Consider the following 26,924-nt stretch of genomic DNA (forward strand, 5'->3'; position numbering starts at 1 on the left):
GCGGCGAAGGGCCGCAGCGCAGCGCAGCGCAGCGCAGAGCCGGCCGCGGGGCCTCAGTTTCCCGTCCCGGGGCGGGAGGCGAGGAAGGCGCGGGGCGGGAGGCAGGTAAAGCCATTTCACCTTTAATTAGAAGCAAACCTCACTCTCACACGGAGTCTCGGACACCAGCAAAAAAGATCCAAATCAACCAAAAAAAATCAAGGGGGAGAAGTGATTGAGTCCAGAAGGGACGCCAAACCCACGCCCCGTCCCCGTCCCTATATATATATATATATTTATAGATATGTCGCTTGTCTCGGTAGCAGTGAAAGGCGAGTCAGGGCCAGTGATTCCCCAATAAATTACATTCTTTACATCCGGGTGGAGTTAGCGGCGGGGGTGGCGGGCAGGGGAAGGGGCCGTGGGGAGTGGCGGGGGGCGAGGGCCTGGCTGGAGGAGCACTCAGGCCACGGCGGGCTGATGGGGACGGTGGGGTGGCTCCCCTGTCGGCCGGCTGGTTATGTTGCCTTCGAAAAAGACTGCCCAGCGGGGGGCAGGTCCGGCTCCCCGGGGCGGCTCCAGTCCAGCGGGGACGTGGGATCAGTCTTGGCGTCTCATTGAGTGCAGGGCTGCTGGCTGAGCCTCCTGCCAGCACCAGAAGGCCTGGCTCGTGCCCCTGGACACCACCTGGCTCGGGGAGTCCCCACTGCACGGTCCAGGAGGGGCGTTTCTGCTCTTTCCCCCTTGCAGCTTGGCTGCTGCAGCTGCAGGGAGCTCACTAGGAGCATCGGGGTGGCTAGGAGCTGGGCTCCCCGGCTAGCGAGCAAGGGGAGCACCGCCAGACCCGGGCCTGCTCTGCACAGCTCCCTGCTCCAGGCAGTCTCTGTGATGGGTGGAGAAGTGGCCGTGGGGCTTTTCCCCCACGCAGAACAACTCACTAAGGATCAGCATCAGGGCAGGTAGCTGTCACTAGCTCATCCTGCCAGCTTCCTGGACACTGATCTGGCCCTACCATCCTCTCTGCTGGCTACGCTCATCCGCGAGCCCTCCTCTCTGCTCCTTGGCCCATCAAACACAAGCAGCCCTCCAAAGTGCATTAAGTGGGTTCTGATGTCCTGCTATGCATCCCTTCCTCGGGCAAAAGGAAGGCAGCAGCTCCGAGCTCGGGTCAGCCCTGCGCTTGCACTCAGGAAGCCAGAGCTCCCTGTGTGCCTGGATTTGAACATCAGAGCAGGGAAACAGCCCTCTGCTGCCATGCGCTGGCCTGCCCCAAGGCAGCTGTTGCCCTGGGGCATGGCCATGCCTCCGTCTCCTCTGGGCCATGTCCTCTGCTAATGTTCTGGCAGCTGATTGGCTTGCATCGCCAGCTCCCTCCTAGGAGCAGGTAGGATCAGGCCAGGGCTCAGCAGGCAGGACGTGCCCATCAGCCCTCTGGGTACATGGCCCCTGGGCTTATGGTGCCCTGCAGCTTGTGGCAGTGTATTGGTTGTGTGGACCCCTCTGCGAGGGGTGTTCAGGAGGAACTTGTCCCTGGGGAGCTGGAGGGGCACAGAGCAAGGCAGCTGCCAGGGATGGCACAGAGAATTACCCAGGCTGAGCCTGCCTGTGGGCTGCACCCCAAGCCTGTGCTCACCCACTGCCCAGGCAATCTCCGGCGCACAGCAGGGCAGAAGCCTGGCTTGGTGTGGGGCTGAGCACAGGGTCTGCAGCAAAGTCCATAGCTAGCGAGGGCCAGGTCTACTCACACTCAGAGTTGGGGCCAGGGGGGGTAGAAGCTTTGGTCACACTACCCAGGGGAGGCTGGCATGGGGGAGCTTGTCTAGCGAGAGGACAAGAGGACTGGGGGCTCACAAGCAGAGCCCTGGGGAGCAACGCGTGAGGAAGGGAGCAGGCTGCAGAGAGTGGAGGGGACAGTCAGACAGGCAGGCAGATGCTCTCCCATGGGCTGGCTCTGACAGAGACAGCAGGGGTGACACAGGTGACACCCTTGCTGCTGCGCAGCTTGGGGACACGCAGCTGTGGCAATACCTGGAGTCCTGCAACACCTGGGCATCCCTATCCTATCTCAATTGCTGTGCTGCAAGAGGCTGCCACAGCCCCCTTCATCCTGCCACAGCCCAAGGGGGCACAGCAACAAGCCTACTGCTGCTCCCCTCCAGATCCCCCCTGCACCCTCTGCCCCTCTGCATCCAGTTCAGTGCCATCCTGCTGAGCTCTCTTGGTGTTGGGGGTTTTGCTCCTCCTGCCTTGCTTAGCTCCCCCAGCCCCCTGCTCCACTAAGAGCAGCCATGGGCTGAGCCTCCAAGAGATGGGACCCCAGCCAGCCAAACCATCAGGCATTAGCGAGTGATACCAGTGAGGGGTGCAGAGTGGAGGGGTGCAGGGCCACAGATCCCCCGGCCCCCAGAGCCGGGGGAGCAAAGGGTCAGTGCTCTCCCGGGAGGGGAGGGAGGTGTTTGTTAGTTAAAACCGGCTCGAGAGCCCTAAAGCGGCTGCGATGCGGATTGTGTGACACTAACTGAGATCACAGCTAGGAGGGGCCGGGCCTGGGCCCGGGCTCAGAACAGGAAAGCTTTCTTCTTCAGCTCGTTCCGCTTCCACAGTGCCAGCTTGCTGAACTCCTCTGGGGACATCTCAAAGACACGCAGGAAATCCTCGGGGGACAGGTGCCTCTGCAAGGGGGACAGAGCAGGGGAGACATCTTTACTCCAGGTTCCATAGGCATGCGTGTCAACACGTGTGTGCATCTGCCAACATGACTTGCTAATCATGGCTCCCAAGGAAGACGAACCCTGTGCCTAAGCCCATCTACACCCACAGGGTGCTTTAACTGAAATGGTTGTAACTGAGTTGCTCACCCCATGTAGCCCCAGCAAGGACTCTTGTGTCAGGTTAAAACTAGATGCGGTGACTGAGCTTTATAAAGGTGCAGGTTCAAATCGGGGTCTCCCGTGCAGATGCAGCCCCTGGGCCTGAAGCCTGGCTTCACTCTCTGCTATGTCCTTGCCCTCCCTCTCCACACCCAGTCCCCTATGGGGGTCAGCTCCATTCATACCTCTAGCCTGGTTCTGTCCACTCCTGGGGGCAGCTTCACACGGCCCCTGTTTGTCACCATCAGCATTTCGTAGGGGTAAATCTGAAAGCAAGACAGAAAAGGTTAGCTAGATGGTCCCTGCCCTATCTTCCCCTGCATCACCACTGCCCAGCCTGCCAGGGCACACATCCCATCACATCTCCCCAATTCAGGCCGTCGGCAGCACATGCCACTGACGCATGCCCCTCCTGCAACCATCAGCATGCTTCATCCTGGGGTAAATCCACACCCCAGCCTGCAGGAGACATCTTCCTATAAGGCTCTGTGCAGCCAATCCATCCACTGGCAAGGGTGTGTATCATCTGAATCATGGCCCTGTAGCCATGGCCCTTACCTTTTGCTCCAGCATGCTGGGCAGGGAGTTCCCTCTGTCCATCCTCCCCCTCTGGCCGTTCTGCAAAGAGCAAAGCCGCAGGACTGGGGCACAGAGCTTCTCATGCCAGAGTCCCTCTCCCCACCCCACCTTCATGGGATTAGAACAGTTGGGGTGACAGGCTTCCCTCCAGGCACTGGAGAGAGAAGTGCTCCAGCCTCATCCCTGCACCTCTGCAGTGTCTCTCTCTGTAACAGGGGGGCCTCCTCTGCACCGATTTCCCTGTGGCCCGCCCACCTGTTTCTGGGCTAACTGCTCGCCTTCTCGCCTGCCATGTCTTGATGATCATTAATTAATTGTTGTTAATTAAGCAGGAGGCTGCCCATTTCTTGCCCCAATGCCAGGGGGCACTATCTGCAGCTCTGTACCTCCCCTACACTGCAGCCCATGCCTCATAGATGGCATCCAGCTGTTATCCACATCACCGGCCCTGCACTGGGCCCCAGAATCCTCCTATCAAGACCCCTCCAAAATCCCTCCAATCAGACAGCCTACCCCACCCTCATTCAGGCCATCTAGCTCCCTGAAACTATTTTCCCCTCTCGGGTGTGGTCCCCCTGGGACCTTTCACTATACTGGCCCTGGCCTCACCTCCAAGGCCAGTCGGAAACTCAAGGCCCTCTTAGCTCTGGGAGTCCTTTGCGGTGGGCCCCTGGCCCTTTTGACCGTCCTGGTCCTGGCCCCAGCATTGACCAGTCAAAGGTAATCTCTATATCAGGTCTCTGAGCCTCTAGCCCCACTCTATCTCTTGGGGTCTGCCCTCTGGTCCCTACTAGCAGGTGACCCACCCAGTTGTGGGAGCTGGGGTTAAGGCACCCCAACCCACCTTTCACCGGGATGGTAACTGGTCTGGCATTTCCTGGGGGCTCCTGTGCCACTGAGAACCCCACCAGGCCACCCACTTCTGGCAGGGTGCAGTTTTAGGTCATGCCCAGGACCGGGAGCCTCCTAGCCATCCCCTACAGCTCCTCCCTTACCTCTAGGTTGTTATGGAGCCTCGCAGCCAGGCAATGTTGCAGCCTCTCCAGCCAGGCAGCAAAATGCCCTGTTTATATGGGCAGCCAGAGCTCTAAAATGGCCACTGCAATTAAGCACCTGCTGGCTGCTTGGCCCCAGGTCTTAAAGTGGCAGGCACCAACAGTGTCCTGCCACACCCTCCCACAGCTCTGGGGCTCCCCGGACCCCAATCCCCGCTTCCCTGCCCCAGCCCCTGTCCTGCCAGCATCCACCCCCACCAGCAGTTCCAGCGGAGACCTGGCACCAGCTCTCTCCCTCAGGCACCCAGTGGGGCAGGAGGATGCTGACCCTGCAGGGAAGGGAGAGGCACTCTCCCCTCCCTGGCCCAGGACACCCCACCTTTTGCTGTGTCTCTACTCCTGCAGTCAGGCGCGAGCTTACCTGCAGGCCTGTAAAACACAAAGGAACAAGGTACATGGCCGTCAACCCCACCTCCATCCCTGGCCAGGGAGCAATGCGGCCTGGTCCTCAATGGATGACAACTGGCATAGGCAGTGGCAGACTAAGCTTGTATATTATGCCTCACTGTATAGAGACATGCAAGGCCAGTGGGGCCTCTGTGGCCCTCTCAACCCCGGGTGGGGGGTTTCTGTGGGGATGGCCACAAGGTGGGTACCACTGCCCCATGGATGTTACATGATGTGGGAACTGTGTCCACAAGGGACAGCAGTGCAGCAACAGGCTTGTGGCAAGCAGGAACCAGACCCCACTGAAGCCCAGGGGGCTGGGTGGAGTTCCCTTTGCTGCACATCTGGCTCTGGGGATTCATGACAAAGTGCCCCTGACAGCTGTGTTGCATGTGGGAGCTGGCCTGGAGTGGCCAGAGTGGGTAGCAGCACTGCCCCTTGTCCTTGCAACCTTGCACTTCTCTTACCTGGGCTCCCCCTCTCACTGCCCGCTGGGCTGAATTCGGCTGACTGCAGCTGCAAAAGGACAAGGGATGGTGTCAGCAGTGACCCCAAAGGGTGACAGAGGCCTGGGTTCCCCCACCAGCAGGGCTCAGAGCCAGCTGCTCCCCCTGGCTTTGGTCCTTTCCCCACTGGAAGCCTTCTGCCTGCCCCAGAGGCATACAGCCCATCCCCATGTGGGGCAGCACCCACCCAGCATGGGGACAGGAAGGGGTTCCAGTTTGGAGCAGTTCAGCTTGGTGCCATCTGGAGTGGTGAGAAACTTCCCTTACCCTGGTGAGGGTGCTTCTCCCGGAGGCAGGAAGGGAAGAGGACTTGAAATTCCCCAAGTGCAGAGCTGAAAAAGAGAAAGAAATGCAGTCACCCCCATGCAGCTTGCAGGAAAAAGCACTGCAGGGGGCTGGGTTACCCAAGGGGATGAGCAACTGGGCTGGACTAGGGGAGCTCCCAGCTCTCTGCTACCCCAGCCCTGGTAAGAGGCACTGTAAGAAGGTCCCAGTAGGCATCTCCATAGCATGGATCCCACCCCAGGGAGAGGCTTGGGGAAGGACTCCTGGCCTTGGGGAGGGGGAGGGCAATCTGGTCTACTCCCAGCCCCACGCACAGGTGTGGAAGGGTGTTCGGTCCGGGAGTGAGCGGGTTTTCCTCCGGATGGGGAGAGACTTCTCCATCTCCTCCTTCAAAATCAGCTTCCCAAGGTTGGAGGTGACCTGAGGAGAGGGAACATGTGGGTCAGGGATCAGTCTCTGCCAGGGCAGACCCCCGGCACCGTCCCCGAGCACCCCATGGTCCCAGCCTCCCCGTACCTTACTCAGCTCCTGCTTTTGGAGCTCACGCAGGTTCTTCATTTCCTCCGTGAGGTCTTCATCCTCTTCCTCACCCTTCTTGGAGGCCATCCGCCGTCTCCACTCTGTCTCTGGGGAGGCAAAGTGAGAAGAGGAGAGCCAAGAAAGCACTGATACCACCCTGTGTGCCATCCAGGTGGCAGGGGGGTTCAGGGAGGCAGTCATCCCAGCTTCAGGGTTATCCAGTGTCTCAAGGGACCTGCTGCAGTCACACACAATCAGAGTCCTGGCTTGATTCCCTCCATTCCCACAATGACAGTGTTTTGAGTCACCAGCACCCGTTTTGTTTCTCTTAGCAGGCTGCCATGCACACATCAACCTGGCTTAGCTTGGGTATAAACCACCCTGCTGTCGCCTACCTACGACTGCCAGGGAGGGAGGGCAGGGCCAGTAGTCTGTCTCGATTTTGGCTGGCTGGTTGGGGTCGGGGGGTTGAGCTGCTGGAAACTTGGAGGACTCGATGATCTGGTCTTCAATCATGTGCTTGCCATGCTGGGCTCCCACCGGGTGCTCTGGAAGAGACAGGGAGGCAGAATGGAGGGTTGCCATCTCCACGGAGGTGTGTCCTAAACCTCAAATCCAGAGCACCCAGCTGGGGCGCAGCCATGCTCACCTTTCTGCTTGTAGATGGGGGGCTTCTTGTAGATGTTCAGCTCCATCTTGTCCACCTCTGGGGGAAGGGACAGGTTCAGGGGCCAGGGGAAGACAGGGAGATACACATCACTGAAGGAAAGAGCCAAGGAGCAGGGGAGAGAGGCTCTTTCATTGCAGGCAGCTTTCCCCTTGCTGCATACTGGATGGGTGGGGAGGAGAGAGCTTGGGGCTGAATTCAGTTCTGGCTGTAATCCCGCCTGTCAGCGAGGCAGGGAAGCAGTGATTTGGGGCTTCTGCTTGGGCACAGGCATCAGGGGATCACATCCCCTGAGCCCATGGAAGGGTGTGGGGCATACCAGGTCGGTGGAAGTGGTGCACTCCAGCCCGGGCCATGCTGCTAGTCCGGCGACTAGCTGCCTGGGAGGCACTTCCTGGAGACTTGCTCTCCATCCAGTCCCGGATGACCTGAAAAAGGGGAGACCCAGTATCAGAGGAGAGAGGTGGGAGGCTGTCTAGTCCACTGGCTCCATGGGCCAGCCCCTTGATCCCATGCTGGTGATAAGCAGCTGTGCAAGGGACAGCGCCTGGCAGTACTCACCTCTGGAGAAGGAGGAGGAGAGATGGACTTGGGTGACAGGGACCGCTGTGGAGGAAAGCAGATGCAGACACTTAACTGCTGCAGCCTGCAGACATCACTAGCATGCAACAACTTTCCCTACCTCAGCAGGAGCCAGGACCCCCTAGGAGCCAGATGGGAACTGCCGAACATCTGCTGAGTGCATTGGCCTGGGGGAAGGACACAGGGGCCCACCCCTACTTGAGATGCCCTCACCTCTCGGCTCCGGGGCAGCTCCACGTGCTCCATGAGGGAGTAGGTGAAGTGAGGCTCGTAAATCATGAGGTCGGGGCGCTCGATGTCCAGGATGGCCTTGTCCTTGGGGATGGCTGCCAGGTCCTTGTAGCCTAGCACCTCATTATCCATTCTGGCCTGTAAAGACGGACAGGCTCCTTCTCAGCCTAGGAAGCCTTGAGCAGGTGTCTGAGCCGCTGGCAAGAGCCCCCGGTCCCTTCCTGCAGGGAACTGAACCCTCACAGCCTGCGGGGAAGCGGGGAAGCCAGTGCTCTCCTTCACTCTGCAAGGGGCAGTGACTTGGTCCAGGTCTGTGGTAGAGCCACGAATGGAAGCCAGGGGGCCGCAGACTCCCTCGCAAACCGCTACACCGTACTGGCAAAGTGGGGAGAGACAGAGAGGGCTACACTTACCACGATGCTGGAGGGTGATCCTGGGACGCTGGACCCACGGGAGGAGCAGACGCTCCCCGGGGAGGTCAAGGGTTGCTGGAAAGAAGGAGGAGGCATGTGTGAATGCCACCTGCTCAAGCAGCGTGGCCAGTAGAGCTGGAGGTGCCAGGAGGAGGGAAGAGGAAGCCCAGCAATGACACCCCCCCAGCAAGGTGCATGCAGGACAGCAATGCCAGGGGAAGCAGCTCTCTGCCAGGCCTTACTGCAGCCACATCCCCACCCTGAATGGTAGTAGGGAGGGAAGCCCTGGGCATCAGGGCACAAGGCAGCTTGGTCTGCTGGTGGCAGGGAGAGCCTTGGAAGTGGTCATATCCCTGCCGGGCCCTGCTCTGATCCTGGCTGGGCTCCAGGCATACAGGGAGGGAGGGGGAAGCATTGCAGGCAACTCTCCTCCAGCACTAATCTTGTTCCATTAGATAGCAAGCCTCAGGGTCAAGCCACACGGGTCCAAAGGGCCCACAGCGCTCTGTCCCCCTCCCAGCAAGGTGAGGTGTCCAGAAGGAGCAATGCTGAGCCCAGCTGCTCAGCAGATGTGTCCCTGCTTGCTGCAGTAACCACTAGGTGGTGCTGCCTGCCCAGACTCCAGCATGCCAGGCAGGGATGCCCAGGGCAGAGGGAGCTGCACAGCCCAGTGGCCTTGCAAAAGGGAGAGCCAAGGAGCCAGCTCTGCTAGGGCCAGCCTGCCCAGCCCTGCCCCTCCGCCGATGTTGCTGAAGACAGGGGGAGCACGCCCTCCAAGACAACACAACAGAGCGGGCAGTGCCAGCTCCTGCCCTCTGCCCTGCCTGGACCCACTGGTGCCAGCACTGTGCTGCACACACCTGGCATCTACCAGTTGATGGTCCCAGGCCACTACTCTGTGCTGGGCTGGGCTTGCAATGAGGGGTGAGAGGCTCTTGCACCCAATGGCTGGACTCTCCAGCCCCTCCTTGCCCCTGCCCCTGCTCTCAAAGTGGGGGGCCTGGGGCAGGAGCACCTATGGCAGCCCCTTTACCTTCTGTAGCCTTTCCATTCAGCTGGCTGCTGGAAGGCCGGGGTCATTCACAGCGTCCTGCGGGGGAGAAGGCACCTGTGTTAGCCCCAATCAGCCCCAGGTGGACGCATGGAGCTGCCAGTGCCTGGCCCCTGGAAATGAACCAGGCTCTGGCCTGAGCAGCATATGGGCTGGGGGCTGGAGGGTAAAGGGGTGCTGGGATTGCAGGCTCCATGAGATCCTCTCCAGCATCCCAAGCCCCATGGACCGGCCTCAGAAAGGAGGGTGAAGAAGTCTCCGCTGCCAAGTGTTTCTGCCTCCCAGGACTTTGCTGTCAGGCCAGGCTGCCTGCACTCAGGAGCCTGACACCAATGTGAAGCAAGGCATGCATGGCGGGTCTGAAATATTCATTGCCAGGCTCAGCGGGGGGCTGCAGGGACAAGCTGAGGGGGACTGGAGCCTGGTGAAGCTTGGCCAAGTGGGAGGGACTGCAGAGCTGAGACCCAGCTGGCTCTCAGCTGGGCCCTTGTTCCCTCCATCTGGGGGCTGGAGAAGTGGTTGGCCCTGGGGCAGGAGGGGATCAGGGGTTGTGGCCTGGCCAGGGGCTGACGTACCAGCAGTTCTGTGTCTCCACATCCCTTTGGACTCTTATGCCAGGCTGTGGGTCACGGGCTCCCTCTGCAATGGGGACAGAGAGGGGGAGAAGTGAGATCCCAGGCATGGCCTGCATCTGTCCAGCCAGGGCAGGGTCACGGGCCGAGAGGGGTCCTGGCATCCACCCAGCACGTGTCCAGCCCAGTCTGGCGCTCACGCAGGTGGCTGCAGTCCCAGCTTGTTGCAGCTTCGCTGCCTGGGCTGGGAGGCCAGTGGGCAGTGCCCAATCTCAGCCAGCCCCGGCTCCTGGCCTGGAAGAAACCTTCCCCCACCGCCTTGTGAATCTTTCCATGCACTGAGCAGAGGGAGGGCTGCACTTGTTTTGAGCCATTGTTCTCAGCACAATGGGAAGTGACAGAGAGCTTGGACGCCTCCCAGGCTGCCTGCAATGACACACACCGGCCAGCTCTCCCCCTATCCTGCCCTCCCTGCCTCACACCATACAAGAGTTTTCCAGGAAGTCTCTGAAGCGGTGCATGGATGGCAGGGGCGCAGCTCTGCTTGCACCCCCAGCTAACGCTAGGGCAGATGGTACTACACCATGGCAAGGGAGAGCACAGGCATCCTCGCTGGCTTGCTCTACATGCAAGGGCAGGGACAGACAGGGTGAGGCGGATGCAAGGATAGCTGTGCCGAAGGCCGCCTTGCTGTTATCTCCACTCCCCTGCCTCTGGTGCCGACAGGACTAGACCCTTTGCTCTACCTTCCCACCCAGCGTTACCGTTGCAAAACCTCTCGGGGTCACTGCCAAGCAGAGACAGGCAGGAACTGGGCTCGCGGGGCCAGGGCTGCAGGTCTGATGTGTGTTACCTGAGGCTTGGTGCTGAGAAGAGGGTCAGGCAGCCTGGCCTCGGGTCCAAGCCGCAGGTCTGGCAAGCCCCCTGCACTACATGCATGCCTCTCGCATGGGGAGGCGACACGTGACGGAGCTGCACGACTGCCCCGCTCCCTGCCAGCGCCTTATCAGATCCACAAGTGGCATCTCCAAGTGCTGGAGCCCCATGCCCTCCCCACCCCCCTGCACAAACCGCACTCAGATCCGAGAGCTGAAACCCAACCCTCGTCCTTCAGATGCACTTGCCTGCCAGAGGCACCTCTGATCGATATCCCCCCGACCCCAGGCCCAGAGCAGGCGTCCTGGCTGCCTTTGTGACCTGTTATCGGCTGCAGGATGGGGACAGGAGAGACTGTTCCCGAGCAAGCTTGGTGTGTATGTCAGGATGAGGGGTACTGGTTTGCACATCATCACTGTTCAGCTGCGAGAGGCTGCTGGCCTGTCTGAGTTTCAAAGAGGAAGGAGGTGGCTCGTCCTGTGTCCTCAGCTCATGGCATCCAGCACCTGCAAGCCAGAGACCTCGTGTGCTCCAGCATTGCTGGGGTTCACTTGTTTCTGCCTTCAAGGCTCTTGAGATGGGGCAAGGGGAGCTTTGCCTTAGCAGGGAAGTGCTGTCACTGGGTAGGTACGGCTGCCTCCTCTCCTCTCCATCCAGGAGCAAGGCTTACTCTGAACCTTCCTGCTCCAGCTTCCTTCTCCCTGCACAGGGCTGCCCCGCAGCGTGGCTGCCAGCCCTGTGTCTCTGGATAGGATGTCCCAGAGACAGGCCTGCTCCTCAGGATGCACGGAAAGAGCCCCATGTCCCCCAGCACTCACTCCTGCCAGCACCTCTGCAGGCTCAGAGAAGATCCAGGCCTGTCTTTGGCCAGTGGTACTCTGGGTGTCCTGCTGTGGGCAAGGGGTGATAACAGCATGCCAGGTCCAACTATCCTCCTTCAAGCCTTGGGAGCCAGCAGACGGATGGATATCCTTTTCTACACATGCCCAAGGTGGCAGCACAGGCCTGGCTCAGCAGGGCTCAGCTAGGGGCCAAGGTCCTGATGGGCCATGGTATGTCCTGCGTCATGCAGCTTTGGGTCCCTCGCTACTCCTAGTGCCTTATTGCAGGTCTTGTTGCCTGCCTCCCTCCCAGGACAGGGCTGTGACCTGCAGTTCAAGAGGGCTGGTGAAGTGCACAGCAGACCTCAGCGGAAGGCGGCAGGAAGGGCAAAGGTCCGCTCTGTCCGGCAGTGAAAGCCTCTTTCTCTGTGCGCGAAGGATGCTGGAGAATGATGCATTGTCAGGCTGAGCATCCGACCAGACCGGTGTCCATGAGCTCAGACTTTCCAGGGGCCCTGCTGCTGGCAAAGCCAGGGCTGGATTCCCAGGCTCTCGGGGAATGGCTCTGCAGAGGCTGGGATTTGCCTGGAGCAGATTAGCAGAGCCTTCTGGGCTGGCCGGTGGTGACGGGAAGCAAGGCTCTCGTGGCTGCTGACGGGAGCCACAAATGGTCTGGGCATAGGGCTGCTAAGCACAGCTCCTGGGTGGGGGCCCAGTCCATTTTACTGCTCCACTGGTCTGGGTGCCTGGGGCCAAGAAATCCAGGCCTCCCCCAGTGACTGTGACAAACCCATTTCACACCCTACCCTGCACCCAGCACAAGACTCAGCATTAATTCCTCATAGCTAAGGACGAGAGAGAGCACCAGCTGCCTGCCTCCTCTCTGCTCCAGCTCCTCTCTCAATGCAGGGCCCAGCCCAAGGCTGAATGCAGCGGGCTCTGAATGGGGTTCATTGCCTCAAGAATCAGAGAAAAACCTTCATCCTCAAACTTTTCCTCCACAAGCCCTTCCCACTCCTTCACACAGCCCTACCACATAAGTCCCATTTGCCTGCACTGGGCTGTCAGGCTGAAGCCAAGCAGCTGCTCAGGCCTCCCGTACAGAGCGACAAGTGGATATTTTTAGATGATAATCACGTTACTGAACATAATCACATCATGGGAAATTGCTCCATCCCTAGCAGCCCCAAGGACCTGTGGCTGCCGGCTCCCACACCCTTTACCCAGGGCTCCCGCCCTGCTCCCCAGGACAGCAGGGCAAGCTGGAGGAGAATGATAGGTTTGCAAGAGCAGTGTCTCTGCCCCAGGCCTCTGGAGCCATGTGCGCGCCAGCTTAAATGAGGTGGATCAATACGGGGCAGGGCTGGGCTCAGTGGGAACAGGGGGAGTCTGCAGACCCACTGGGCTGGAGCCTAAATGACCATAACCGATACAGATGAACAGACAGATGGATGGGCAGAGAGGAGAAGACAGACAGCAAGGCAGACAAAGAATGGGATGAGCACCTGGATAAGAAGATACAGATGGGGAGAGGGAATGAGAGAGGAGAAAAGCAGAGAACTGATAGAGACAGAGAGATAGGTGTTATGGGGTGAAGAAAAGGAGCAGAGGGGCAGAGTAGGGGAGGGCTGTCCCTAGCTCCTGCCCCTTGTCACACACTCAGGCTTATGGCTGTTTGCCATGCATTTCTGCACTATCAGGAGCAGACAGATGTGCCACTGCCCAAATCAGCAGCTGGACTCTCCATGGCAACCTCCAATCTCCCAGGGCCAGTGATTCCAGCAGCCCAAGCCCTTTTTGGCAGGCAGCGTTCCCTGTGCAGGGCCCTGAGACCACGCGACCAGGCGCTGGCTGCTGGCACCAGAGATAAGGCCGGGTCTTGCATGTTTGGGATTCTTATTGCAGGGCCCGGGGTCCATGTGTGCTAGGAGCCGTGCCGGTTCCACCCTGCACCAAGACTGGCTGCAAACAAGGCCCAGGCGAAAGCCAGCTGGGTCTCCGTGGAGCTGCCTAGGGCCCTGAGTGCTGGGGCTGACCTGGGCACCATGCCAAGGTGTGATGCTGATGGATTTAACAGAGCTCCAATGAAGTCCAAGGGGAGGGGGCTGGGAGCAGGAACCCAAACCTAAAATGATGGACAACCTGCCATGGATCCCACGCCTACCCTGCCCTTGCCCACCTTGCACTCCCTGCTCCCCCCAGACCCTTCTGCAGCAGAGAGAAGCTGCCAGGGATGCCAGGTCTTCTGCACAAAGAAGGCTGGCTGCCCTGTCTCCTGCCTTTCCCCAGGGCTGTTCACCAGGAGGGAGCAGAGTGCATGGCCCCAGCTGGACCAAGCAGGAGAGAAGGGAGATCTCTCCTCCTCCTACCCAGCCCCAGGGCATTAGACCAGCCCCAGCCCTGGGGCCTCTCAGCAGCTTGGGAGCCCATTGAGCTTTGTGCCTGGCTGGGAGCTTGTCCAAGTGATCAGGGCTCATAGTCTTACCTCCATGGACTCCTTATAGCTAAGAACAAGCCAAGCAGCCAGAAAGCACCAGCTGCCTGCCCTCCCTCTGCACAGAGTCCAGCCCGAGGTCTCCGCCCCCTGCTCAAAGCCTGTCTGGGGTCTATCCCGGAGGGGCCACCTCTGCCTCTACCCTGCCAGAGGAGAGGCACTCTACCCACACAGGGACAGTCTGTGACTAGAGCAGGACACAGACTGTAGCACTCACTGCCACAGGACGGGAGACAAGAGACAAAAAACCCTCCTCTTCGAGTTTTTCATACATAAACTCTTTCTGCCACTCCACAGAGCCACACCACAGAGCAAAAAATGCCAGGCAAACACAAACACAGGAGGGCACAGAGATCAGATGCATATACAGAGGCACGCCTGGTTCAAACATAAAGGAATCGGACGCATGGTAGAGGTGATATCTTTTATTAGACCAGCTAGGTTTTTGCAAAAAAAATCCTTTAATTGCAAGCTTTCAGGCACAAACACCCTTCTTCAGGCCTAGGAGAAAATTAAAGAATTTTTTTTTTGCAAAAATCTAGTTGGTCTAATAAAACAACATCTCTACCACGAGTCCTGATTCCTTTGGCTTCTAGACCAATACGGCTACAACCTGGATACCCAGTTCAAACATACCCACCCTCCTCATATCAGGGGCTTGGGCTGCTGGGGAAAGTGCTGCCCTGGTTCTGCTGCCCAGCCCTGAGGCAGGGGCTGGCATGGAGGTTGCTTCATGCACATGCTGGCCTGTGGGATAAAGGGCAGGATTAGAGAGCAGCACAGCACAGAGCCTTTCAGAGCACGGTGCCAGGGGTGGAGAGCCAGTGTGGGGGGTGGGAGGTCCGTGCAGACAGTGGGGCTGGCATGATTTAGGAGACTGGCTCTTCCCTGCCTTTGCACCCTCAAGGAGTTCTTACAGCAGCCAAGCCTGTCTTCGTACAGCCTAGAGGAAGGAGGCCAGGACAGGAGCCATTACCAGGAGAGGGCTTAAGCCCCAGCTCATGTCCTGCCCCTTCCTCTATGCCCTCCTCCCTCCCTCACTCCTCCTTCCCATGGGGACTCTGCCTCTGCCTCGCACTGTTCCTCTCCCTCTCTCCCCTGGTATTTCACCAGCAAGGGTTGCTATGGGAAAGACTCTCAGCTATAAATCAGCCAGGGATAGGAAGAGGTCACAAGTTCCTGCAGCAGACGGGGCCTGCAGCTGGCCAGCCCAAAGACCACAGGGCATGTGGGATGGGGCTAAGGAAGTGCTGGGTCTGGATAGCAAGAGACAGGGCTAGGGAACATCCCGTATGGAGGCTCCTTACACTCCCAGCCTCTCAGCTGATGCTGTGCCCAGTCCTGGATGGACCCTCTGCTTCCCAGCCCAGTACCCCAGTGCTCTGGCACAGGCCAAGGCTCCCTCTGTGCTTCACTGCCCCATCCCAGGATAGAGGGGAGACAGGTGCCTTCGATTAGACATGCTGGTACTTTGGCATCGTGGCTACCCTGCCCACCCCGCTGAAGGAGCCCCCTCCTCAGCCCACTCTCCCTCTGCCCCAGGGGGATTAGGGCCAATATCCTTTTGTGGGGGGAGGGGGAATAGGGAAATCCTCACCATCAGCTGCAGTCTGGAGGAATCCAAGCTGCCTTCTGTCTACCCACTGCCCCTAGCATCAGCAAGAGCAGGGCTGGACAGGGACATACTTGCTGACAGCACTTTCAGGAAGGTGAGCTGCCTTGTACACACACATACACACACATTTGCTTGCACTCAAGGGCTCAAGCAGGTCCATGGTGGGCAAAGCCTGGCCCTGTCTCCTGCACATGAGGACTTTTAGGTGCAACTATAAGCAAGCCACAAGCCCATGGCATTTCTGGGGCACCTCCTGTCCAAGGAGGCCCGAGCCCTGCCGGCACATAGGGAGTTCAGCTTCAGGGTGGCCTGGGAGGGAAGTAAAGAAACTGAGGCCAAGGCAGAGGGAGGGACTCTCCCACCTGCCATGGGCACAGCCCCTATGAAGCCAGCAGGAGTGAGGCTGGCACAACCCCCAGCTGGGCTGGAACCTGGGAGTCCCAGCACACGCTCAAATCCAGGTCTGTGCTGTGCCCACTACCACCCCCCCCCAGGCCTGCCTCTCCCAAACAGATGTTGTCTCAAGTCACCCAGGCAGTCAGTCACTAGGTCGGAGAGCCCCTGCCCTGTGCAACGTGCTCCTTCCACCTCAGTGCTGGGTCCCTGCAGGCACCCATATGCGAGAGCACCCCAAGGACTCTCTCCACTTGGACTCAGTGATGGTCACCCCCCTTTCCCCAATGGGGAAGACAGGCACTAAGGGACCCATTCATGGGCCCCTGGGCACACTGGTGTGTGTGTGACAGAAGCCGGTGCCCCACAAGCACCAGCCTAGTGCAGTCTGCATGCTGTTAGCCTCTGCCCATGCTGGCATGACCCCAGCTTTAGCCCCACTGTGCTGAAGACAGAAGAAGGTGCATTCACCACCATGCCATCCTCACCGCTGCAGCCCGGCTACACTCCAGCCCCCCCCAGGCTTCCTGTTGATGCACACTGACCCAGCCACTGCCTCTTCCCTCCCCAGCCAACACCAGCTGAGTCCATTAGGCACAGCCTCACCATGAAATCTTAATGCTGCGACTGAGTGGTGATAATAGCTTGTAAATCACCAGGCAAGAGACAGTGGCTTGCTCTCTCCTGCAGTGCAGTGTGAGCAAGCACTAGCCAATACACCACCTGCCCAGCCTAGTGCCGGACACCCTCACCCGCAGGGTGGGCAGCATGGATCATACTCTGCCCTGTTCCCTGTCCTGGTGCATCCCCAGCTAGCAACCATCCCACTCAAGAATGATGGGCAGGGAACAGTCACTAGCTCAGGGCAACCTGTGCCCATGGAGCTGCCTGGGGCCTACGGGGCACTGAAGGGGACAGGAACTGTGAGTTTGCCTGAGCGAGCACAGCGCCAGCTGGGCCCTGTGCAGGTGAGAGCAGGTGAGAAAGGAGCTGCTGTTCTGCTCCCAGGCTGAAAGGAGACCTCAGCAGCCAGCCAACAAGAGCCATGGTGGCTATGCAGAGGAAGACGGTGCTTGGCCAGCCCCAAGCAGTGATCTAGTCTATTGGCCGAGCTGCCTACAGAGACTGGAACGATGCATGGACTTGGATATTCCAGCCGTGTCTGGCCCTGCAAGCTTGCTTTGCTTCACCCCGCGAAGCAAGGTGGTGGCACTGCCAGGGGAGACGCAGACACCGGACCCAGCTCCATCTGCATCCAGCCCTGCTTTGCCCTGCTGCCCTTCTCTGTCCTCCCCAGGGGCCTTGCTCTTCTTTTGCTCTCAATCCTTTCCTCCCAAGCTGTTTAACATCACCCAGCAGAGGTGCTTGGCTGGGGGGCTCTTGTGTGTGCAGCACCCTGGGCAGTACAGCTGCTGGGCTATGTTTCCCCAACCAAGGAAGCTTGCTCACGGCAGGGTGGGTGGCAGAGCCAAGGCTGACAGCTCCCTTCCAGCCCACTCAGCCGTGTAGGTGGCTGCTAAGCACTGAAGCAACAGGCTTGTAGTATCCCTGCCTTCATCCCCCAGTCTCTGCCTTCCAAGTGGCGCACATAGGCAGAGCCCACACCCTGCCAGCTTCTGCGCAGCACATGCCATTGATAAAGTTGCTGCTCCTAGGCCAGGCCCTGTGGGATAAGTATAGCTGGGCTGTACAGATCCCTCTGATTCCCCACCCCCCCCAGCTCTCTGCTAAGGTAGAGACAGAGGCAGGAGGAAAGGAGCGGCAGCCAAGGGAGTTGGTCTTTCTCCACAGGGGGAGTTTGCATCAGTGAGATCAGCAGCCCCCCGCTCCCAGGAAAGGGCCTTGCACTAGGAGTGGGAGGCCTGGGTGCTCTTCCCAGCTCTATCCCTGAGCTCAGGCAGGTCGCTTCTCCCATCTGTGCCTCAGTTTCTCCATCTGGATCTGCATCATATGCCTGCAATGCACTAGGAGTGCTGACCGTTGCTTCCCTGAGATCCACAGCAGAGCACAGTGAAGTCAGGGTCTGGGCCCCCTGCCCCACTCCCCGAGACTTGACCTCTGCTAGCAGCCAAGACAGCCGTGCCCTTCCTACCCGGTCCCTGGTTGCTGAACGCTCTCACCCAGTGGCAGGTGTTTCAGCTCAAGCCCTTGCTGCAGCATCCCAATCTGAAGCACAGGGTTGGGTTTCCCAGGCACTGTGGGTCAGGATCCCAGGTGTAAGACATGACCTCAGACCTGCAGCTTGCAAGCACAAGGCATCACTGCTGCCTGCTCCCACAGACCCAGCACAGTCATTCACACCCAGAAGCTGAGACTGAGGGTGTTCCTTGGAGGCAGGGGGCTCTCACTCTCCTGATCCCCCCGTATACCAGTTCAATGGCCCTACTGGGACCAGGAGCACAGCTCCTACATGGCCAGAGTCTGACTGCGGCCCTGATGCCCTTTTAGTCAGCCCTGCATGCTGGAGAGGGGGTGGCCACGGTGCAGTGGGGCACGGAGAAGGCCCACGTGACATGTAATCTGGGTTTAGAGTGGGATTAGCCTGCTCATCCTCTAGGCAAGGTGCTGGGAGGCCTCTGCTGAGAGCATCTCTTTGGTGTGTGGGGGAGAGGAAGCAGGCCAGGGCTGGGTGCTGGGGCAGCGGAGGGCCCAGACAGAGCACTGGGGGCATTGGGGACATGTGTATATGTCCACAGCAGCAAGCCCCCAGCAGCCTCCCTTCCCCTCCCCAGATCCTAGGATGGGGGCACTCAAAGCACCCTGGGGCCACAGGAGGATGCAGGGCTCCCCCTTCCTTTTCTGAGCACCGTGGATAGGCTCATCTTTTGGGAGCCCCTTGCAAAGGCTCGGCCCTTATTTATTGCAGAGAACCAGCACTTATATCAGCTGGGCTGCTTGGCTATTAGACAGTTGCTAATGGAACCAGCTCCTGGCCCCAGTCAGCTGCAGCCTGCGGTGCCCTAACCCTGCTCCTGAGCATTGCACTGGCACTAGGCCCTTCTCTCTCAGTTTGCAGGGGCCAGGTGCCAGTCCACACCTGCGGTACCTTGCACTTTGTGCATGCCCTGTACAAGCACCCAACTGAGTGGTGCTACCCCCACTATGTGCAGGGCCCTTCTCCAGTGAACCCTGGAGTCTGGCAATGAGGCTGGGGGAATGAATCTGCGTCCCCTTCCCCTGTTTCCTGCATCCAGGTCCCCGCGGTCTCAGCAGCCCAGTGGTACCATGCGGGGGGCAGGAGCTCCCTGCCTGCCCTGGCAGCTGGGGGAGGCATCGCAATCCCAGAGGCTTGAGCTCTCATGGCCATCCAGAGCAACGGCCCCTCAAGGCAAGGCTGGGAACAGGCAGCCAGGCAAGAAGGTGCTGGTGCCAGCAGGCTGGCTCTGTGGTGGGGCTGGGAGGCAGGAAAAGCCCCGCTATTCTCTGAGGCACTTCAAAGCCAACCTGGCTCCCTCCGGGCTCCCTCAGGCCCTTCTAGTTTTACAACCTGTTGGCAAAGCTGCAGTGTCAGCAGAACCCGACCCGGGTGGGAAGGGCTGGGCAGGCAGGGGTTGAATGCTTGGCCTCAGCCCATAGAGCCCCCTGGGAATCCCCCTGCACAGAGGCGGGGGCTCATTCTTCAGCAGGGCGAGTTTCCCTGGCAGGCCACTCCCTGCCCGGAGCACAGAGCAGCAGTGCCTTGTTAACGCTCCCAGCCTGTTCCCCGGCCCTTATTACAAAGCATTTGTAGCATGTTGCAAAAAAATACATCCAGGCAGGCACAACCAAGGGCCTGACTGGCACCACCAGCACTAAGCCAGTGGGTCGCTCCGGGATGGCTAGCAGAGGTAACCAGGCGGGGTCCAGCAGCGCAGGCGCTGCCTTTTATTCTACACTGGCGGGAGGTGCCCAGGGATTGGGAGCTCTCTCTCAAGAACCAGGTTGCACTGAAAGGGGTTTAATGACCCAGGGGTACATGCTCCAGCTCTGAAACAGCCCAGGGCTAGCACAGCCTCTGGCTTCCTGTGCGCTGAGAAGCAGAGTGAAAAGCCCCAGCAGGACAGGCTTACACATGAGTACACACATGTGCCTGTGCACATACACCAGAGGTGCAAGTCCATGCCATGCTTGAGCAACATTTCTGCTCCCATCCACAAAGCCGTACGCTCCAGTGCAGACAGGGCCAGCAGAGATCAACCCCAGCACACCAGCCGAGAAAGGCCAGCTCTCCAGCACAAACCAGACCAATAGTACCAGGATAAAGCAAACCCTGTGTGACCTCCTTCGCTCACAGGGAGCAGTGGAGTACCCAGACCTGCCCCATAACCTCTGCCCACCTCTCCCTCTTGCTGCTAGGCACCCCCAGCCAGCCCCACCTTAGCTTTAGCCACCAAACAGGGTTTCTGAGCTGACTGCCTGCTGAAAAGCAACGTGGTGCATGGAGAGGCGAGGGCCTGTTCACCTCTCTCTTGTAGGGCAAGGTGGGTGAACAGAGCCACAAGCACTTAGCATCACCCCCTGGCTTTGCCCTTGCCAGGGACAGCAGCACAAACCCTGCAAGCAGCCCCAAGATGCTTACTCAGTGCTTCCAGTGGCTTTCCCGAGCTGCCCTCATGCCTGCACACAACAACTGCACGCTCCACAGGGCGGGGGCTTGGACTACATGCCACAAGCCTGAGCACACCAGTGCCATGCAAAACAACACAGGGATGATCACCAACCAGGCTGCAGACACTGAGACAGGCGAGGCTGGATTCCAGTAATGATCACCCAGCCAAGCCCAGCCCCCAGCAAGCTTCATGCACAAGAACAGCACAAGAAGAAGGGACATGGAAACGGTGGCCCCTGGCAGGCCTGCACTCTCTAGCATGTCCAGTCCCTCCCATCCTCATCCCAGAGCCAGGGCAGTCAGAGCCCCTGCATCCCAGCAGCTTGTGCACCCCGAGGAGCTCTACCCAGCTGGACTGCCATCTCCAGGTCTCATGGAGCAGCTAGACTGCTCCCTTCTCCTGGTGTGGTGCCAGCAGGTCTGTACCAGCTCGCTGGACCAGAGCCTTAGGGATGCTGTACAGTCCCAGCCCACCACTGGAGCAGAAATCTGTTACAGGCCAGAGTGAAATCCTGGAGCTGCGTGACTCCAGGTGAGGCTGGGGTTGGAGCTGTGTCGTCTCCAACACACCTATTCCTATGAGCAGACCTGGAGGCCTCAGGCTGAGCTGGGTACGTGAGAAGGCCACCCCTGCCTCCTGATCCCAGGAGAATCCCCATCCCACAGTGAGCCAAGAGCCCTTTTTCCTGCAAGCAGTGGGAGTCCAGCTCCGGGACTGGCCTGGCATCGTGGCCCAGCTGCCATTGAGGAGGGGATAGGAGGGGTGGAACAACCTGCAGGAGCCTGCCCCCTCCCACCCAGCGCGGCTCCTGGGGTGTCCTGCCTTGCCTCTACTGGAGCAGAAGCGGAGTCCAGCCTCTGCTGGCTGATAAACCCCGGACTGCCTGCTGCTGCCCAGTTAGAGAGGACTATTTGTAGCAGGCATTGCTGCGCTGGGGTCCCTGGCCTACTTGGACCCTGTACACTTGCTGCCCACTGGCACGTCTGTGGCTCACTGCTGACCCAGGCTGCTCTGTGATCTGCAGGCCAAGGGGCCAGAGCCCTTGAGACGTCCTCTCCTGGCCCTACAACTCAGCTCTGGAGCCCATCCACTGCCTCCCTTCTGCTCCTACGTCTTGCTCACTGCTGGCAACACCCTGCTGCTCTCCTGTGAGTCTGGGGGCTGCGAGTGCTCTGCTCAGCCCACAGACTGTCCTGGTGAGGCTGCAGGCCCTTGATGCATGCCCATCGCAGCCCTGGGAGCAGCAGGGCACACAATGGCATTGCCAAGCACAGCTGGAGAAGGCAGGCTGCTCTATGAGTGTCTGCAGCTGGATGTGTGTGGGGGGGCATGCAGCTGTAAGGGCAGCATGCCCCACTCAGGGCGGGGGGCATGCAGCTGTCAGGGCAGCATGCCCGGCTAGCGCTTTCCCACTAGTCACTAACACACATCTCAGGAGGAAATGGCTATCAAAGGGCCCAGCTAGGCAGCATTTCTGGCTTGCCTGCCATGAGTACTGGGTGTGCCCTTGCTGGGTGGGGAGAGAAAAGCCAGGGCTTTTCTGTGCCCACCCAGAAGGGCAGCCGGGAAAGCTGCTTTGCTGTCAGAAACCAGGGACATCCCTGTTCCTTTCCAAACATATCAACTCCAGGGCGCGGCGCAGGAATCTCAGCACACACCATTGCTCCGTGACCCCATCAGTTGTTGCTGCCTGGCCCAGCATCTCGAATGGCCCAACCCCAGGCCTTTTACTGCATGCCAAGCAGCCGCTTAAACCACTCCCAGACAGCAATGCCCATTCCCACTGCTCTCCCTTCCTAGCCCAGCCCCAAAACCTGGGCACAGCAACCCTCTGCCAGTTCGGCATGCACCTGAACCTCAATGTGGCACCAGAACCCCCTGCCCTTGTCATGCCCGGGGCGCTTATGGGAACTATGCCATTTGTGATGCCCAACCTCGAGGCCTCCACCCCTGTCCCAAGTGCCCGGGAGGAGCAAGAGGCCTGCTGCAAGCCAGGGGATGGGGAGAGCAGCTGAGCGACCGAAGAGGAAAAATAAATCAGGGGAGGGCAGGAAAGGGGTAAGAAAAGCAATGAGAGAAGCATGAGGCGAGCATGGCAGGAGGAGGCACCGGTGATGCTACCCACAGCCTCCCTGCCTGTGAACAGGCATCGGCGTGGAACGGCATCTGCCTGGAATGTGCCTCCCGCCCCTCGCCCCCGCCGGGCCACGGCAGGGACCAAGTGCAAGCTCAATGAGATAGCAGAGCCGAGCGCTTGACTCACCCAGCTGGAGCTACCGGAGCCTCTTCCAGGAATCCCGCATGGCTTTCCAGCCCGAAAAACAAGCCGAGAGCAATAACAACAAGAAGCCCCAGGAGCCCAGTGCCTGCTCCCCTGCCTGCAGTTGCCTGTCTTCCCCTCCTTCTGCCTCCGGCTTGGCAGTATTAGAGCCAATCCAGCCAGTTGTCCTTGCTGGGTCTAGCTGCTGCGCTGTCAGGGTCTAGCTAAGAGTGTGCTAGTCCCCTGCATGCTCGTGTGTGTGGTGTGTGTGTGTGTATCTCCCAGCCCCAGAGGCAGTGCCTGCAAAGCCCTGAGTGGTGATAGCAGTGTAGGTTTAGAAAGCCAGTCAGAGAGTATGTGTGTGTGTGCATGTGTTTGCGTGTGCGCACACCACTCCCCACCTCTCCTGCTGGCTCAGACCATTTCTGAACAAGAGGAGAATTAGCCAGCATCATGACGAAGCAGTATTTGTGAGAGGTGACTGCTCTCGCGCCCGCCTGCCCTCCCTCCCTCCCTCTCGCAGCGAACGTTCACCGTCGCGGCCGAAAACAATGCCTCTCAATGCATATTGTCAGGCTCCTTCCCAATGCCAAAAATAAGGCAGCCAAATTATTGGAGGGGGTGGAGGGTGGGAAAGAGCCACCAGCCGAATATCTCCCCAGAAAATTCAGGAGATGTCACGTCAGATGACGGAGCCAGCAAAGAGCACATCCTGCACTCTGGCTGGCTGCTGCAGCTGGAGAGCAAGGAGGACGTACATGTCTAGCGCACTGCTGTCGGGAAGCCACTTCTGGGGCGGAACGGGGTGGTTGGCTGACCACCTGGACAGCTGGTGCCCTATCTTGGGGAAACGATGCCCTGTAAGGAACTCGGTCATCCCACAACAGACCGGGAGCTTACCCGGCAGCCCAGCACCAGCCTGCAGCACTGATTCCCATCTGACCCAAAGGCAAGAGCGTCGGCTAATGGTTCGCCACAACAAACTTTGGCAGCCGCTCCAGTTTCCCTGGACAGTCTCCCAGCCCAGCCCTGATCAGGGCCAACTCAGTGATTGGGATTTCTCTCTGGCTGAAGATTCAGGTGGAAACACACTTTGCTTCTGCCAGCTTGCAGGCTCCCGGTAGATGCCCCTTCCCTGTTATATTGCAGCTCACAGGGAGAGCAGTGGGTTCCCTGCCTGCGCCAGGCTCAGGGGCTTTAGCAGGTCAGGTCTTGCGCAAAGACCCCTGCCGTTCCTGCCCGTGCAAATCGCAACACAAACTTCCCAGAACAGCCCGTGCAACCTGAAATACAGTGGAAACAGCCAGACACAAGGGACTGGCACAGGGCAGTGGCACTGAAGGGTTTAGGCCAGAAGACGCATGCTACTGCCCTTCCCCAGCCCCCAGTGTTCAAGCCAAGGCAGCTTTGGCGGTGCTGGATTTCCAGCTAAATCCAAGGGCTCCCTCTTCAGGAGTTCCTTCACCACAGCCACATCCATCCAGTCTCCTTGGCCATCCCTCCCCCTAAATAGCCAGCTCTGGGGTTGGGTAGAGAAAGGAGGACTGCAAGCTGAACACTTCCCCAAGCATATCTGCAGCCATGTGGAGAGCCCTGGAGGTCCTGCCCATAGCCTAACACACCCTGAAGGATGCCTAGGGGAAATGGGACGGGTCACAGGAAGAAGGGCGTGCAGGGAAGCCCTTGCTCACCAAGGGGGTGATGGTCATAACAATGACAACACTTTGCACTTCCCTGGCACTTCTTGTCCAGGGGCTGCTCCCAAAGTGCAGAACCATTGTTAGTCCTACATAGACAAGGGAAAAAAACAGACACACATTTGCCAACCTGGTGGGGCTGGAAGAGACTGGGCGCATCCTGTCTCCCATTGAGTTGTTCTGCCCACTAGCCCCTAATCCTGCTTAGAGCCCAGTAAGGAGCAGGCAGCAGCTGGGGATGAGAGTGGCAGGGTAGGAGACCGGACACCTGGGTCCTCTTACTGGCTTGAGTTGAGAAGGGCACAAGTACTCCCTGCTACTCTCCTAGTAAAGAGAGGAGCAGAGGGTGCATCAAGACACCTAGGTTTTACTGGGATCTTTTGAGCAAGTCACTGCCTCATTTTCCCCTTTGGTTAAATGCTAATTCCTCACTGTGGTAGGGGGCTCTGGACAACAAGGTGCCTGAGGCATGCCCTTTGGCACTACAGAGCATACCCTGGGGTCACAAACCCTGCCCTATTACACCTTGGATATCATCTGACCTCACACTTTTCCCAGCTGGAATCCTTTCCGCTGCACTCTGGATCTGACCCCATCGCTCCGGAAAGCAGCACGCACCTCCTGTGCCCCATGAATAATCGATGGTCCACATGTGGCATGGCAGGCAGATGCATGCTAACCCAGTTTCTCAGGCATGAAGAATGCTGCAAGGCCCACTCACGCCAGACACCTCCCAGCCTGAGCATCCAGACAAAGAGCTAATGAAACGAGCCCAGAAACCAGAGGTGGGAACTTCAACCCAAGCAGCAGGTGCAACCCCGTCGATGGGCCCATTGGGCTCCAGGCAGGTACGGGGACCAGCACTGAGCAGACAGGGCCGCGTTTCAGATTTGCCTTCCCACCTCCAGGTTTCCTTACCAGATGCTGTGATGGGCAGTGCCCCTTGGCGACTGGCACCGTCCCCTCTGTGGATGCAGGGTGCTGCAGGATCTTTCAGCAGGAACTTGGGGGTTTCGGAGGAGAAGCCACCGGGACTCCACTGAAAAAATCACCGAGTCAATGCACCCGTGTCTGCCGGGAGAAATCCACCAGGTGATGTGTTTGTTCAACCAGGCTCATCTCCAGACCATTTCCTGGGCCAGGTGTCACTGCAGGAGGGGCTCCCAAGAGGACAGCAGGTGAGGGACGGGGGCAAGTTGGAAGAGGGATGTCACCAAGCCCCTTCCAGGAGAGGGCTCCTTTTGCAGTAGTTTGCAGCACAGACTGGGGCTGGCAGGCGGTTGGGGAGGAGTTTCTGTCTCCCCCAAGATGGACACACAGAAATTTGTGTGCAGCGTCACACGCGTATGCCATCTCCCCATGCCCGGCACGCGCAGGAGCACTCTTCACCCAAGCACGCACACAGATCAGCTGGCACATTCAGGTTGCCCCAGGCATGCCTATCGTCTGCACACATACGGAGACGTGCACGCGCGTGCTGCCCCACCGGCGCACACATGCACAACCGGCACCCACCCTGGAGCTGAGGGAGCAGACAGGGTGCTTAGCCCCTGGATGCCACAGGATCATCCCCAGCTCAACAGTGCTGAGCCCTGCACACCCCTCTGGTAGGCCAAAGCTAGCCAAACCCCGATCCCAGCCTCCCTCCCCTTGGTGTAGCGAGCCCGAAATGCATCCCTCTGAGTCTGACAAGTGCAGCGGGCGCAGGACAAGCTGGAGGCAGAACAAGAGAGGAGAGCAGCAAAATGGACCTACCTTCAAGGGAGTGCATCCCTTACTGCAGGCAGGTTCGCCCTTCCACGGGGAGCCATCCCTGCTCCCAGCATCTCCTCCCTCCACCGCACTGCACGTTGCTACGGCGACCGCCTCCCTCAGCAACCCGGGGCTGGAGTGAGCAGCAGCGACGGCAGCAGGACTGGAGGCGATGGATAAATTGCAGCATCAGATCCTTACAGCTCCGGCAGACTCCCCAGCTGCAAGGCACGGGTGTTGGGGGGCATGGGGAGGAGGTGGGGCGATGGCTGAGGTTCTTCCCTGCACCCAGGGGTGCCTAGGGAGGCAGATCTCCCCTCCCAGGACATGCACAGCACCCCGCAGGCACCTTCCTTGCTGCATGGGGGAGCTGCAACTCCAGGTTAGACCCCCACCCCATTGATTAGTGTAGCAGGAACCTCTCCTGCACCACCTTCCCCAGCAAGCCCCCATCAGGATGAGCCCACGCTGGCACCAAGAAGCTGGGAGTTACCATGGGAAGGACTGCGATGTCACTTGCTTCTGGGCCTAATTTATACACAAGTGTCCTATATAGGGCTGGCGAGGGATACAGCCTGCACCTCTGTGCTCCCCCTCCATGCACACACCCTATTTCTCAAGGGGGACAAAGCCCTGGGACACGTGGGTGCAAGCAGGGGTCACCAGCACAACAGGGTGTGAATTTGTGTTCATCTCACATCACTGGCATCCATCATAGAGTTCAATAGCAC

The 26,924-nt window shown here is 59.2% G+C and overlaps 1 protein-coding gene across 6 annotated transcripts; it reads right to left on the minus strand.

Annotated features, from left to right (window-relative positions):
- Positions 1-106: 106 nt before the first annotated feature.
- On the minus strand, positions 107-26,418 carry DMTN (dematin actin binding protein). 6 transcript variants are annotated; one of them, XM_059730691.1, is made up of 17 exons: positions 22,748-23,131; positions 9,700-9,763; positions 9,107-9,163; positions 8,074-8,148; positions 7,643-7,798; positions 7,409-7,453; positions 7,167-7,275; positions 6,830-6,886; positions 6,576-6,728; positions 6,178-6,287; positions 5,976-6,081; positions 5,644-5,708; positions 5,329-5,386; positions 4,891-4,895; positions 3,408-3,467; positions 3,035-3,115; positions 107-2,651 (listed from the first exon to the last, which is right to left on the minus strand). In XM_059730691.1, exons 3-17 carry the CDS (start codon positions 9,122-9,124, stop codon positions 2,538-2,540), a joined length of 1,212 nt encoding a protein of 403 aa, XP_059586674.1. In that variant the 5' UTR covers positions 9,125-9,163; positions 9,700-9,763; positions 22,748-23,131; the 3' UTR covers positions 107-2,537. The 6 variants fall into 6 exon arrangements, with proteins under 6 accessions (XP_059586674.1, XP_019347118.2, XP_006258448.3 ...); XM_019491573.2 differs by lacking the exons at positions 107-2,651; positions 3,035-3,115; positions 3,408-3,467; positions 4,891-4,895; positions 22,748-23,131 and adding exons at positions 4,424-4,852; positions 25,360-25,480; positions 26,197-26,418 and having other exon boundaries at positions 5,338-5,386; XM_006258386.4 differs by lacking the exons at positions 107-2,651; positions 3,035-3,115; positions 3,408-3,467; positions 4,891-4,895 and adding an exon at positions 4,424-4,852 and having other exon boundaries at positions 5,338-5,386; positions 22,748-23,146.
- Between the last annotated feature and the right edge of the window lie 506 nt (positions 26,419-26,924).

This window comes from Alligator mississippiensis, chromosome 7, assembly GCF_030867095.1.
Source record: "Alligator mississippiensis isolate rAllMis1 chromosome 7, rAllMis1, whole genome shotgun sequence".
Taxonomy (NCBI): Eukaryota; Metazoa; Chordata; order Crocodylia; family Alligatoridae; genus Alligator; species Alligator mississippiensis.

Coding starts and splice junctions, on each gene's coding strand:
- DMTN (XM_019491573.2), bottom strand. Junction 7,799..8,073: donor GATCACCCTCCAGCATCGTG/GTAAGTGTAGCC, acceptor CCGTCTTTACAG/GCCAGAATGGATAATGAGGT. Junction 4,853..5,337: donor CAGTGAGAGGGGGAGCCCAG/GTAAGAGAAGTG, acceptor TGTGTTTTACAG/GCCTGCAGGTAAGCTCGCGC.